Source organism: Heterodontus francisci, unplaced genomic scaffold, assembly GCF_036365525.1.
Source record: "Heterodontus francisci isolate sHetFra1 unplaced genomic scaffold, sHetFra1.hap1 HAP1_SCAFFOLD_218, whole genome shotgun sequence".
In the NCBI taxonomy this organism is placed as follows: Eukaryota; Metazoa; Chordata; class Chondrichthyes; order Heterodontiformes; family Heterodontidae; genus Heterodontus; species Heterodontus francisci.
In genome coordinates, this window is record NW_027141931.1 from 3,000,959 (window position 1) to 3,014,917 (window position 13,959).

A 13,959-nucleotide genomic window follows, 5' to 3' on the forward strand; every position below is an offset into this window, starting at 1 on the left:
TTTGTTTCCACGACAATGGTTAAGCCTGGATATCAACAGGGGTGTGAGATATGTGGGAACAGGAGTTTCCGATTACTCACTCCACAGATGCCTCTTTTGTGCTTGTGGTATTCTCCTTGGTGAAATCAGCCAATTGATGGTCTTGGCTTCCAGTTCGTTGTGAAGGAGTCTGGAGCAGATCTCATGACCAGAGCTGTCCAAATCCTTACCCCCGGTTCGGGGGTTCATTGTGCTACATTGGGGGATGGCCAAACACTAGATCTGCAGGAGGAGAAATTTCTAATCGCTGAGCTGCCAATTTCCTAGCCCAGAGAGGAGTCGGCTATTGTGCAGCATGGTCCGTGTAAAAGTAGGATCAGGGGAGTTGGAATTTCTGATCCTCAACACCAGGATGAGTCTGCAATTCTGGGGAATGGGCCTAGATAGGGCGAGGGAGATGTTTGGTACAAGACACAATGGAAGGTCCGGTCCCAGGTAGTGGGGTCTGATTTCTTGCTGGGCTGCATTCCCGCGGTTTATTGAATCCTGCGGTTGGACAGTTCCATCCTGCACATCAACCCATGCTGTGACTTATTCAATTCAGAGCGAGTAGCTTGATAACAGAGTAGCGGATGATTCTGATTGCTAATCTCGAGTGTCTTCCGATGTGGCTTGGGTTATAAACGGGAAAACCTGGCGGCCAGAGTTGCATATGTAAAACAGATTACATGAGAGACTTCCAGGATCATGAAAATATTTAAATTGCCAACCCTCCTCCTGGGAGCAGTTCTCTTTCCGTCCCCTGTCCCGACTCCATTAAACCCGGAAGTTGACGGGTCAGAGCTACCTAGGGATTAGTGTTGACATTTTTAAAAAAAGACATATGACTTGTTTCAATCCCACCTGCTTTTGTTGCTAATATCCTGCCCTTTCTGTTTTTGTCAGATGCAGAGAATGTTTGATCAGTAATTTCCAGTCACTTTTCCCTGCTCTCTCTTACAGTTAATTTACTGGCGATTGTGATCCTCTCCCAGGGAAATTGCGGCCTCTCCACCTGCACCACTCGATACCTGGTGGCCATGGCAATGACGGACCTACTCTTCATTATCACTGGGGTCATACTGTGGCGGGTTGCTTTTTATTATTTCCTGGGATCTATCTTGGTCACCACCCCTGTCTGTATTGTTATCGCTGTCATGTTTCGTGCAGCTACCGAAGTTTCTGTATGGTTCACAGTTACTTTCACCTTTGATCGATTTATTGCCATTTGTTGCCAGAAGCTGAAGACAAAATATTGCACCGAGAAAACTGCGGTTGTGGTTCTCGCAACAACCTCGATTCTGCTTTGCATAAAAAATGTCCCCTTCTACTTTGCATATGAACCTTTATGGATAATCGACAATATGCCATGGTTCTGTGCTTTAAAGTCAAGCTATTATACTGATGCTGGTTGGGTGGGACTTGACTGGTTTGATACGGTTTTAACCCCATTGCTCCCATTCGCTCTAATTTTTTTGCTCAACGCGCTGACAGTAAGACACATTTTAGTGGCCAGTCGAGTCCGTAAGGCACTGAAGGGTCGGAGCAAGGGAGAGAATTGCAGTGACCGAGAGATGGAGAGCAGAAGAAAATCGATTATTTTACTTTTCACCATATCGGGCAGCTTTATGCTCCTCTGGTTGGTGTACGTTATACATTTCTTCTATTATATCATTACAGGATCAGATCCCCGGGATTACAGCGATTCTGAATATATGTTTCAAAGATTAAGTTATATGCTGCGGGCTTTTAATTGCTGTACAAATACATTTATTTATGCAGTGACTCAATCCAAGTTCAGGGAGCAGATTAGGAATATGGTGAAATATCCAGTTACATCAATTATTCAATTAATGAATAAACTAAGCAACTGAGGGCAGCCCAGTGGCGGGTCCCATTTATTCCCTTCTATGAATGTACTATTGATCACCGAGGGGAAAAATGTGACCAACAGCTTTATAACACGAATACAACGACGGGGGACCGCACATGACAAAGAGCAGCAAGGTGACAGTCAAGGAGTGACAGACAGAAAATAGACTACCGCGGGCGGGTTTGCAACACACGACTTAAGAGTCACACCGACCCCGGCAAGTCAGCCGGGGTAACAGCAGACAGAGTCTCTCCTCCAGCTCCACTGGTTCTATTCTCAGTTCGTCACATCTACTTAGAAGGAAAAGCTTCTTAAAAATAAAATATGTTGGAAATCTTCCCGTGTAAGTTGATTATTAATTTCTTTATGTTTGGCGACACTTTTTTGAGTGCATCTCCCTCCCATTCCCTAGGCCGTTCATTGGCATCTCTCTCTCTGTCTTGTTATCCCCACCCCGTGAGTTAGATGGTGGTGTTGGCGGGTGTCCTTTGAGGATTCTCAAATTATGAGAATCAGTGAAGCAAGGAGCTCTCGGGGGTTGCAGGGATCGGAGGAGATTCCAAATATAAGGAGAGTTTAAGGGCCTGGAGAAGTTTGTGGAGATAGGGAGAGTTGTAGGGGCTGGAGGACGTTAAAGAGATGTGGAGGGTTTTAGGGACCGGGTGAGGTTTATGGAGGATTGGAAGCGTTCGAGAAGGAGGAAGACTTGGGATGGTTGTGAGGGCTGGAGAGGTTAACAGAGATATGGTGGGTGGTAGGGTTGCAGCAGTTTACAGAGATAGACTGGAGGATGTTACAGACATGGGTGCGTTGCAGGGGGTGGGAAGGTCAGTATTGAGGGGCTGGAGGATTGTAGTGACTGGGCGGGTTTTAGAGGTTGGGAAGATTAGGGTGATGGGTGGCAAAGCCGTGGAGATATTCGAACACAGAGATGAATATTCTAAATTGAGATGCTTTTGGATCAGAATGTAATGTTGATCAGTGAACAATGAAGAAATGGATGAATTGTCCCTGCTCTGAGTTAGAATATTGGGTCACAGACAGTTGGATGAGCTGAGGTATTTGGATGATGGAAAATGTGATGGTAGATGGAAAACATTGATTCCCTCCACCACCAAGCACAATGGATTCAATGTGTACAATCAACAAGATAATTTTTGTTCTTATTTATCGAATGAAAATGGCAGAGTTAAGCATCAACCTTCTCTTTTTCTGATGTTGAAGTTATTAGTACGCCATTTAGTGTGTAGATGGTACGGGTCTCGGCAATATGCAGCATTGCTCGCGTTTTTACACATAAGCAGAATGTCAAGGTGTGATGGTTGGATTCTCTCTTGTTTTACATGGACATTGCCTAGTACTGAGGCCTCAGCGGCGGATGTAGGCTGCGCAAGGGCTCTGGCTTGTGCTGAGCCACTTTTGCAAGGTCTACTTTCACCGTGGTAGTTGAAAGCCTGCCATTTGACAGATAGAGTTTGTCACAAGGAACTTGTCAGTGATTTCCCATATTTGCCATTCCTTGATCCAAAGGATATCTGCTGGTAGATCTTGCTCAGGAATGTTGCTCCATATGAGGCGCCACGATGAATGGCGGCAGTCAGTGGATTCCAAATGTCATTATGGAGTGGTAACTGATGTGCAGCACGCATGATTTTAACCAGCTAGTGGCTTATCTTCAGTCAGCGAAAGTGTGGGCGAGTGATGTTTGTGAGAACAGGAAGCCAGGGGAGGCGTGTTGAGTGGAGGGTTCATTTATAATACACATTGCTGTATTCACATTTAATGATCATTTGAATTTGCGTGTCGTGACCTATGCCAGACAGGTGCATAGTACTTTGGTGCTGAGTTGTGGAGTGCTGAGGTAGCAGCGCCCCATGTCGATCCACCAAGTCTGCTGAATAGTTTGTTTCTTGTTTTGACCTTTGCTGCATTTTTTTCAGATGCTCACGGAAGAACACAGTCCTATCGAGAGTCATTTGCAAGTATATTGTTTGGGGAAAATGCTTTAATCTCTGACCACCCATGAATATACATAAATTTTTACTGTACTGGCTTTGTGGATGTGGAATACACTGAATATGGTTTTCGGGGGATTAACATATGGACAACATGTGCTGCAGCAGCCTTTGTGTTCTCTTCGTTAAGGATCTGACATCTTCTATATTTTGGAACGGCAATCAATGTTGGTATATGTGTGGAACTGATTCAGCTGGACACGAGCACATGGCCAAGTCGTTTCAAGAATTCTGGTGCAATGTTGTCATATCCCGCCGCTTTGCGATATTCCAGGCCCATTAATGCTTTCTCCAGTTCTGCATTCTTGAAAAGGTGAGGACTGCATATTCTGCATGTTTTTGCTGTTGATTTTTCTCTGCTCATTGTAGCTGAAGTGTTTTGTTTTCATTACCAATAGTGACATCGCTACGTGGAAAAGATGACAAGCAACATGGCTAATACAGGTGATTTAAGGGCTGTTCCAAGGCTGCAAATCAGGCTCCAGCACTACGAGGAGTGAAAGATATCGCTGCTGTCATTTCCTCCCATCTGTCGCGATGTGCAGCATTGAGAGACTCCATGAGGTGGTCTATTATATCAGGGTTACCAGATGATTTATATTCCTTTAGGAGTGCTGCACTCTCTGCTTCAAGGCATGGAATGTGGATGGATGGGTAGCTGCGAGGCATGGCTGTGCAAGCAGCTTTGAGAATGGCAACACTGAAATCCGTATATAATTGTTCCATAGGTATATTATTGATAGCTACATTTACAATCGCTGCATTTTCCCCTTCTGCTTTATGGAATTTCCATTACATCTTCCTTGCACTGTTGATGACTGGAGTGCAACGGTCAATGTAAATGAACGATGACCTGTGTTGATTATGTGGAAAGTCGCCCAGGACTAGGCACTGTGATGGTTGCGGGTGATCTTCAAGGGAACTGACAAGAGTATTTCCGACTCCATCTGGCTGGATGATAATTATCCCATTGACTGGGGTCCTGTCTTAGAATGAGGTCGTTTCTCGAGGCCTACTCCAGAAGTTGTTCACCAACTTTGTCTGGTGCTATGATACCCCAATCAGTGTGGGGGTGCTGTTGAAATCTCCCACTTTGATGGCTGGTTGAGATAGTATTGGCAGAAGTTCCTTTTCCCAACTGGCACTTGCAGGCTCGTACACGTTTGCAATATGAAAACTGCACACCCGAATTGTGTCACAGAAGTTGGTTGATGACAGGCCTACTGCATCGGCAATGTCAGATTGCAGATAGGTGGCGCGACCGTATTTAACATGAGGTGGGTAACGCAGTAGGTCAAAGTCTTTGATGTAATAGCGGCTTGGTACTTCATTTCCAATATCTTTCTTTTGCAGGCAAATAATTTCAAAGGAATAGTCGGTGGCAGGACCTCCAATGATGTTTCACATGGCGGCTGAAAGAACCTCAACATTAAGATGTATGATTTGGAGTGCATGCCCTATTACTATGAAGCCAGAAGGACTCATTCTTGCACCTGGTGGTCCTGGGGTGACTGGGATTCGGTAAGGGGACTCTATCCGTGTCCTTAAACTTTCTCCTGGAAATTAATCGGCCAGAGGTTAACACAGGGGTGCCTTGGTAATGACTGGGGGCGCAGCGGGAACGCTGATCTATTGTCCCCAATCTACAAGGTGCACTGCAGCAACACACCAAGGCTCCTTCGAAAGCACCTTCGAAACCCGCGAACTTTAACACCTGGAACAACAAAAGCAACAGATATATGGGAACACCACCACCCGCAAGTTCCCCTCGAAGCCACACACCATCCCGGATTGGAATTATATCGCCGTTCCTTCACTGTTACTGGTTCATAAACCACATGGACTGCAGCGATGCAATAGTGCACCTCACCAACACCTTCTCAAGGGCAACTGTGGATAAATGACAGCCTAATCAGTGACACCCACAACCGTGAAAGAGTTATAACAAAGCAAAGGGTTTCAGCAGCAGATGAGATGAAGTGGAAGTGGAGACAAGCATTCTTCACCCACCTGCTCAGATTAAGTGGCACTGTCAGATCGAGATCTATATTACCCCATTCATAAGCCAGATGTACTGACACTGAAAATCTATCGTAGGACATATCAGCCCAACCCAGCAGGGCCTTTCAATGACACTTTCAAAACAAATATTTGTTGTCTATTTCCAATGTCTGTTCACTGTATAGATTAATTCGCAGGATGTTGGTGCCACTGGCAAGGCAAGTATTGACTTTTTTCTGTTTAATTAGCACTTGACAATGTGGGTCTTTGCTCTCTTGTACTAATTACTACCCGTCTGGCGAAGGAGCTTCCAAAGTTGATGTTATTGAGGGAGTACCAGTGCGTTGCTCATTTGTGCTCATGGACGAAGAGCCTGTAAAGACCCTTGTCAATTTTCACAGGTGAAGACTTGGCCACTTGAATAAGAGAATACAAGGAAGAAATGATCAGAAATTAAAGTGACATATTTGTTAATATCTATTTGAAACGATCAAAACAATCTATTGGTTGCAGTTGGGTGGCTACTAGCACCTCTGGTGCTGTTGGAGGAGAAAACTAATTTAGTTCACTCTGGGGTCCTCGCAGATCCTCCGTGTCAACAATGGAGGCCCAGTCGGACTCGCTGCTAACAGCAGTAGCATCTTTATGAGGGGCATATACGAAACAAAAAAAAAAGAAAGAAAATTCAGCAGCTTAACTTCCAAACGAGATAGGATTAAAACACTGGTCTTTCCCAATGAAAGAAATGGAATTGATGGCTATAATACCATTAATCCTTTTTAGGGGGAATTATGTAGCCCATGTTTGACTCTTTTAACCCAAATCCCCCTCAAGGTGATATTTGGCCAAAGGGGAATAATGTGGCGCCCCTCTCACTTCTTCTCTCTCCCTGCTCCTCTCACTTTCTCTCCATAACCCTGCATGTGTCACTTGCTCTCGCTCCCTCACACTCTCAATGTTTCTCTCCCTGGCCCTCTCACTTTTTTTTCTGCGCACGTCACTCTGATTGTACACTACCTGCCACTCTCTCTTTGACTCTCCCTGCGCACCCTTAACCATTTACTCTCTCTATCTGCCAAATTCTCTCGATGCGTGTCACTCACATTTTCTCTCCCTGCCACTTTCACGTTCTCTCTCTCGCTTCACCCCTTATTTCTCTCCCCCCTGTTCCTCTCACGTTCTCTCTCTCTCTCTCCCTGCCCCTCTCACTTTCTCTCTCTGCACCTCTCATTTTCTCCCTATCCACACCATTCTCACATGCATCCGCCCGCCCCTCTCACTTCAACTTGTTTTACCTTCTTTTTCAAATACAGGAATCACATCAGCTGTCATCACTCCTCTGGAGCTATTCTCTATTCTGATGATTTATAAAGAACATATAATCGTGCCTTTGCTATCTCATCCCTATCTTTTCCGTAGGTGTGGATGAAAATCATCTGAAGCAGTGCATTTCCCACTCTTTGATTTCTCTCCAATATCTCCCCAACTTTTGCAGAAAATAGCTTGAAGTACTTGCTGAGTTTATTCGCTAATATCTGACTGTTAAAACCTTTCCTCAGAGATGTCTTTCCCTTCTTCAGACTCTGCCCACTGTCTGATTCAGCCCTAACTTTCCCACAACATATCAGACTTCCTTCTTTCTGTGTTCAGAGATGCGCTGCAGAAATCCATGTACATTTCTGCACCTGTCAGTCTGCGCCTCTCTGTTCCAAAGGCCAATCAACCCAAGTCATATTACTGACAGAGAAGTGCCTGTGCTGATACCATTTTCTCCTTTAGCCCTGAACTGGAAAATCTCATCAAATTTTCTTTTGATCCCCCTTCCCTCGCCCTATTCGCCCTCTCATTGTCCGTCTCTGACACATCACTTCCCTTCCTCGACGTCTGCACCGCCATTTCAGGCGATTGGAGATCCACCAATATCTATTTCAACCCCACCGACCCCTGCAGTTTCTTTGATTATACTTCCTCCGACCCCACTATCTGGAATGACTCTGTTCCATTCTCCAAGTTACTTCACCACTGTCCCATCTGTTCCCATGACGCTACCTTCCACACCTGTGCTTCTGAAATGTCTTCAGTATTCCGCAGTCTGGATTCCACTCCACTGTGTTTAACAGGGCCCTCGACCATGTCCAGCCCATTTCCCGCATTACTGTCTTCACTTCATTCCCTTCCCTGACAGAACCATGATAAGGTTTCCCGTGTCCTTGCTTTGCACCTCACCAGCCCCCACATTCAATGCACCATCCTCCAACATTTCTGCCATGTCCAGCTAAGTCCACCACAAACGGTATATTCTGCTTCCTTTCCCATCCCCACGCTCATGGAGAAATTGTGGTCCACTCTTCCATTAGCAGCAATATCCACTCCCTTTCCGAGATCACCTTTCCATGCAAGCACAAGAGATGTAACAGCTATTATTTCACCTCCTCCCTTCCCACAGTCCAAACACCAAAACACTCCTTCCAGGTGACTGTGATATGCTTGCACTTCTTACAATATTGTAACTGTATGTTCTGCTCACGATGCAATCTCCTGGACATTGAGTGAGGAGCAAACTCAGATTGGAAGATTGTTTTGTTGAACATATCCATTAATTGTACATGCGTTTCTGGTCACATGTAATTTTAATTCTGAATTTAACTCCCATTCTGTCAGTTCTATGCTCAACCTCCTATATTCTTCCATTGAAACTCAATGATGATCAGTGCCTACCGCTCTCTCTTTGAATCTCTCTGCGTACCCTATCACTTTTAATCTCTCTATTTGTCCCTCTCACATTATATCTGTGCGTGTCCCTCACACCTACTTTCTCTCCCTGCTCCTCCCACATTCTCTGTCTCCATGCGGCTCTCACTATGTCTCTCCCTGTCCTTTGCACTTTCTCTCTGTCTGTCCCTTTTACTTTCTCTCTCTCTCCACGCCACTCTAACTTGCACTCCACCTGCTCCTCTCAAATTGATTCGCTCTGTAGCCCCTCAAATTAATAAGGCACTCAAACGAATACAGCCCCTGAAATAATGAAGACTCTCAAGCTTGCTCTCCATTCTGTTGTTTGTCCCCTAACATTACTTGCACTAAGATTATTCACGAGTCTGCGTGCGGCATCTTATAGAAGATCTTTCGATAGTCCAAGTATGATAAGTCTGCATCATTAGTTTTAACTCCGATTTCTGATATTATCCAATAATGTAATATGGCTTTTCCATTTGGAATTAATACTGACTGCTCATTAACATATTACGTTTGTCTAAATGTTTATTCATTTCTGTTGCATCTTTCAATAAGAATTGTTTTATAACTGAATCATTGTAGCGCAGAAAGAGGCCAAACAGCTCTTCATATCCGAAACAACAACTCTCTCAGTTCCATTCCCCGCCTTCTCCCCATAAACCTACACATTCTTTCTTTGCATATAACTGTCTAATCCCCTTTTGAATACTTCAATTGAACCTGCCTCACCACACTGTCAGGCAGCGCATTACAGACCTTAACCACTCACTGAGTCTTTCCTCATGTCGATTTGTTTCTCTTCGCAAATAATTTAAATCTGTGCCCTCCCAATCCCGATCCTTTCACGAGTGGAAACAGTTTCTCTAAATCTATTTACATTGGGGAGACCAAGCGCAGACTGGGTGACCGCTTTGCAGAACATCTCCGCTCAGTCCGCAAGCAGGACCCTGAGCTTCCGGTTGCTTGCCATTTCAACACTCCCCCCTGCTCTCATGCTCACATCTCTGTCCTGGGATTGCTGCAGTGTTCCAGTGAACATCAACGCAAGCTCGAGGAACAGCATCTCATCTACCGATTAGGCACACTACAGCCTTCCGGACTGAACATTGAGTTCAATAATTTCAGAGCATGACAGCCCCCCACTTTACTTTCATTTTTAGTCATTTTTAGTTATTATTTTATTTTATTATTTTTTTTTTTTATTTTTTTTTTTATTTATTTATTTATTTATTTATTTTTTTTCCTTTTTTTTGCATTCCTTTTTACATTTTTTGCATTTATTTCATTTCATCTTAGTTTGTTCAGTTTGCTTACCCACTGTTTTTTTCAGGTTGTTTTTTTTCAGGTTTGCACTTGCTGATGTTCTATATTCAGTATATTCACACCTAATCTGTACTAATGCTTTGTCTTTCAAAACACTATTAACATATTGTTTGCCTTTGCTCTGTGACCTTTTGGTCAGCTATGTGGCCTGGTCCAATCTGCACCTTCTCCTTTGTTATCTCTTGCCCAACCCCCACCTTACTTGTTTATAATCTGTGACTTTTCTAATATTTGTCAGTTCCGAAGAAGGGTCACTGACCCGAAACGTTAACTCTGCTTCTCTTTCCACAGATGCTGCCAGACCTGCTGAGTGAATCCAGCATTTCTTGTTTTTGTTTCAGATTTCCAGCATCCGCAGTATTTTGCTTTTATTTTAGTGTTTAATTCACTGCCACTTCTCTTCCAGGAATGCCTACCTTGAAGAAGTTCTGCTCTTCTCTCCGACGGGATTTTCGTTTGTCTCTTTTACCTTGTTCACCTTCATTGCTTTCTATTTCCCTCCTGGTGTTTGATAAGGTATCTACCAAAACTCGTTTTCACAGCCACATCTCCTTCCTCAGTGACTGTCTCCGGCTCCAACTGATTCCACGTGGATTCCAACTGCAGTTTCACCCATCATGCTTTGAAACCACCCAGGATCACAGGTATCTCCGAGAAATACAACGTTCCTCGGACTGCTACTCTCGCCGCATCCTGAGATCTACACTCAGTGCTATGCGCCGCCATATGCACACACTGGACCTCTCTCTCCAGCAGCACCGTCTCACCTTATCTCAAATCTGTTCTACTCCGCAGTTTCATCTCATCTTACGTCTCATCCGACGCATTAACAAAAAACTTTTTTTCTTCCTTTCAGGTGTTAAGGAACGCAAGCTCCAGCAGCTGATGGGGACTAATGCCCCTCCAGATCCTCCTTCCGCTTCACTTCCCTCTGACCCCACCCCTTCTGATCTGACCCCTTGCCGTGTATTCACTATACCCTCTGACCTCCCCCTCTCTGATGCTGAGCGTTCTGTACTCAGCAAAGGACTCAGTTTTATCCCCTTACGCCCCCACCTCAATGAATTTCGCGCTCGGCATGACGTTGAGCTCTTCTTCCGTCGCCTCCGCCTCCGGGCTCACTTCTTTGACCAGGAGTCCTCCCCCCGACCAGCAGACCCATTCACCCGCCTCCAGCATTCTCCCTCTACCTGGACCCCTCACCCTGGCCTCTTACCCGCTCTTGATCTCTTCATTGAAAACTGTCGGCGAGACATTGGTCGTCTCAATTTCTCTGCCCCCCTCACTCACTCTAATCTGTCCCCCTCTGAACTTGAGGCACTCCGTTCTCTCAGGTCTAACCCCGACATGGTCATCAAACCTGCAGACAAGGGTGGTGCTGTTGTTGTATGGTGTACCGACCTCTACCTTGCAGAAGCTCAACGCCAACTCACAGACACCTCTTCCTACCTCCCTCTGGACCATGACCCCACCACCGAACATCAAGCCACCGTCCAAAGGACTGTCACTGACCTCATCTCCTCTGGAGATCTTCCCTCTACAGCTTCCAACCTCATAGTCCCGCAACCCCGGACAGCCCGCTTCTATCTCCTTCCCAAAATCCACAAACGGGACTGTCCCGGCAGACCCATTGTGTCAGCCTGCTCCTGCCCAACTGAACTTATTTCTTCCTATCTAGACTCTATCTTTTCTCCGCTGGTGCAGTCTCTTCCCACCTACATCCGTGACTCTTCTGACGCCCTACGTCATTTTGACAATTTCCAGTTTCCTGGTCCCAACCGCCTCCTCTTCACTATGGACGTCCAATCGCTCTACACCTCCATCCCCCACCAGGATGGTTTGAGGGCTCTCCGCTTCTTCCTGGAACAGAGGCCCAACCAGTCCCCATCCACCACCACCCTCCTCCGCCTGGCTGAACTTGTTCTCACATTGAACAACTTCTCCTTCAACTCCACGCACTTCCTTCAAGTAAAAGGTGTCGCTATGGGTACCCGCATGGGTCCTAGTTATGCCTGTCTTTTTGTGGGATATGTCGAGCATTCTTTGTTCCAGTCCTACTCAGGCCCCCACCCCCAACTCTTTTTCCGGTACATTGATGACTGTATCGGTGCCGTTTCCTGCTCCCGCCCCGAACTGGAAAACTTTATCAACTTTGCTTCCAATTTCCACCCTTCTCTCACCTTTACATGGTCCATCTCTGACACTTCCCTTCCCTTCCTCGACTTCTCTGTCTTCATCTCTGGGGATAGGTTGTCTACCAATATCCATTATAAGCCCACTGACTCCCACAGCTACCTCGACTACACTTCTTCACACCCTACCTCCTGTAAGGACTCCATTCCATTCTCCCAGTTTCTCCGTCTCCGACGCATCTGCTCTGATGATGCTACCTTCCATGACGGTGCTTCTGATATGACCTCCTTTTTCCTCAACCGAGGATTTCCCCCCACTGTGGTTGACAGGGCCCTCAACCGTGTCCGACCCATTCCCCGCACCTCTACCCTCACCCCTTCCCCTCCCTCCCAGAACCGTGACAGGGTTCCCCTTGTCCTCACTTTTCATCCCACCAGCCTCCATATCCAAAGGATCATCCTCCGCCATTTTCGCCACCTCCAGCGTGATGCCACTACCAGTCGCATCTTCCCCTCCCTTCCCCTGTCAGCATTCCGAAGGGATCGTTCCCTCCATGACACCCTGGTCCACTCCTCCATTACCCCCACCACCTCGTCCCCGTCCCAGGGCACCTTCCCTTGCAATCGCAGGAGGTGTAATACCTGCCCATTTACCTCCTCTCTCCTCACTATCCCAGGCCCCAAACACTCCTTTCAGGTGAAGCAGCGATTTACTTGTACTTCTTTCAATGTAGTATACTGTATTCGCTGCTCACAGTGTGGTCTCCTCTACATTGGGGAGACCAAGCGCAGACTGGGTGACCGCTTTGCAGAACATCTCCGCTCAGTCCGCAAGCAGGACCCTGAGCTTCCGGTTGCTTGCCATTTCAACACTCCCCCCTGCTCTCATGCTCACATCTCTGTCCTGGGATTGCTGCAGTGTTCCAGTGAACATCAACGCAAGCTCGAGGAACAGCATCTCATCTACCGATTAGGCACACTACAGCCTTCCGGACTGAACATTGAGTTCAATAATTTCAGAGCATGACAGCCCCCCACTTTACTTTCATTTTTAGTCATTTTTAGTTATTATTTTATTTTATTATTTTTTTTTTATTTTTTTTTTTTTTTTTTTTTTTTTTTCTTCCTTTTTTTTGCATTCCTTTTTACATTTTTTGCATTTATTTCATTTCATCTTAGTTTGTTCAGTTTGCTTACCCACTGTTTTTTTCAGGTTGTTTTTTTTCAGGTTTGCACTTGCTGATGTTCTATATTCAGTATATTCACACCTAATCTGTACTAATGCTTTGTCTTTCAAAACACTATTAACATATTGTTTGCCTTTGCTCTGTGACCTTTTGGTCAGCTATGTGGCCTGGTCCAATCTGCACCTTCTCCTTTGTTATCTCTTGCCCAACCCCCACCTTACTTGTTTATAATCTGTGACTTTTCTAATATTTGTCAGTTCCGAAGAAGGGTCACTGACCCGAAACGTTAACTCTGCTTCTCTTTCCACAGATGCTGCCAGACCTGCTGAGTGAATCCAGCATTTCTTGTTTTTGTCTCTAAATCTAATCTGTCCAGAATCCTCACGATCTTGAATACCTCTATCAAATAAACTCTCAGCCTTCTCTTTTCCAAGGAAAACAGTCCTAACTTCTCCAATCTATCTTATCTGAAATTTCTCATCCCTGGAACCACTCTCGTGAATCTTTCCTGTACGCTCTCTAATGCCCTCACGTATTTCTTCAAGTGTGCGCCCAGAACTGGAGGCAATGCCCACAGCTGAGGCCGAGCTAGTGTCTTATACAAGTTCAATATCACTTCCTTGCTCTTGTTCTCTATACACCTACTAATTAAGCCCAAGTTGCTGTATGCCTAA

The 13,959-nt window shown here is 45.5% G+C and overlaps 1 protein-coding gene across 1 annotated transcript; it reads left to right on the plus strand.

Moving 5' to 3' along the window:
• Nucleotides 1-455: 455 nt before the first annotated feature.
• Nucleotides 456-1,892, plus strand: LOC137365659 (probable G-protein coupled receptor 139). Its single transcript, XM_068028026.1, has 2 exons — nt 456-474; nt 982-1,892. The coding sequence occupies exons 1-2, from the start codon at nt 456-458 to the stop codon at nt 1,890-1,892; spliced, it is 930 nt and encodes a 309-aa protein (XP_067884127.1).
• The last annotated feature ends 12,067 nt before the right edge of the window (nt 1,893-13,959 follow it).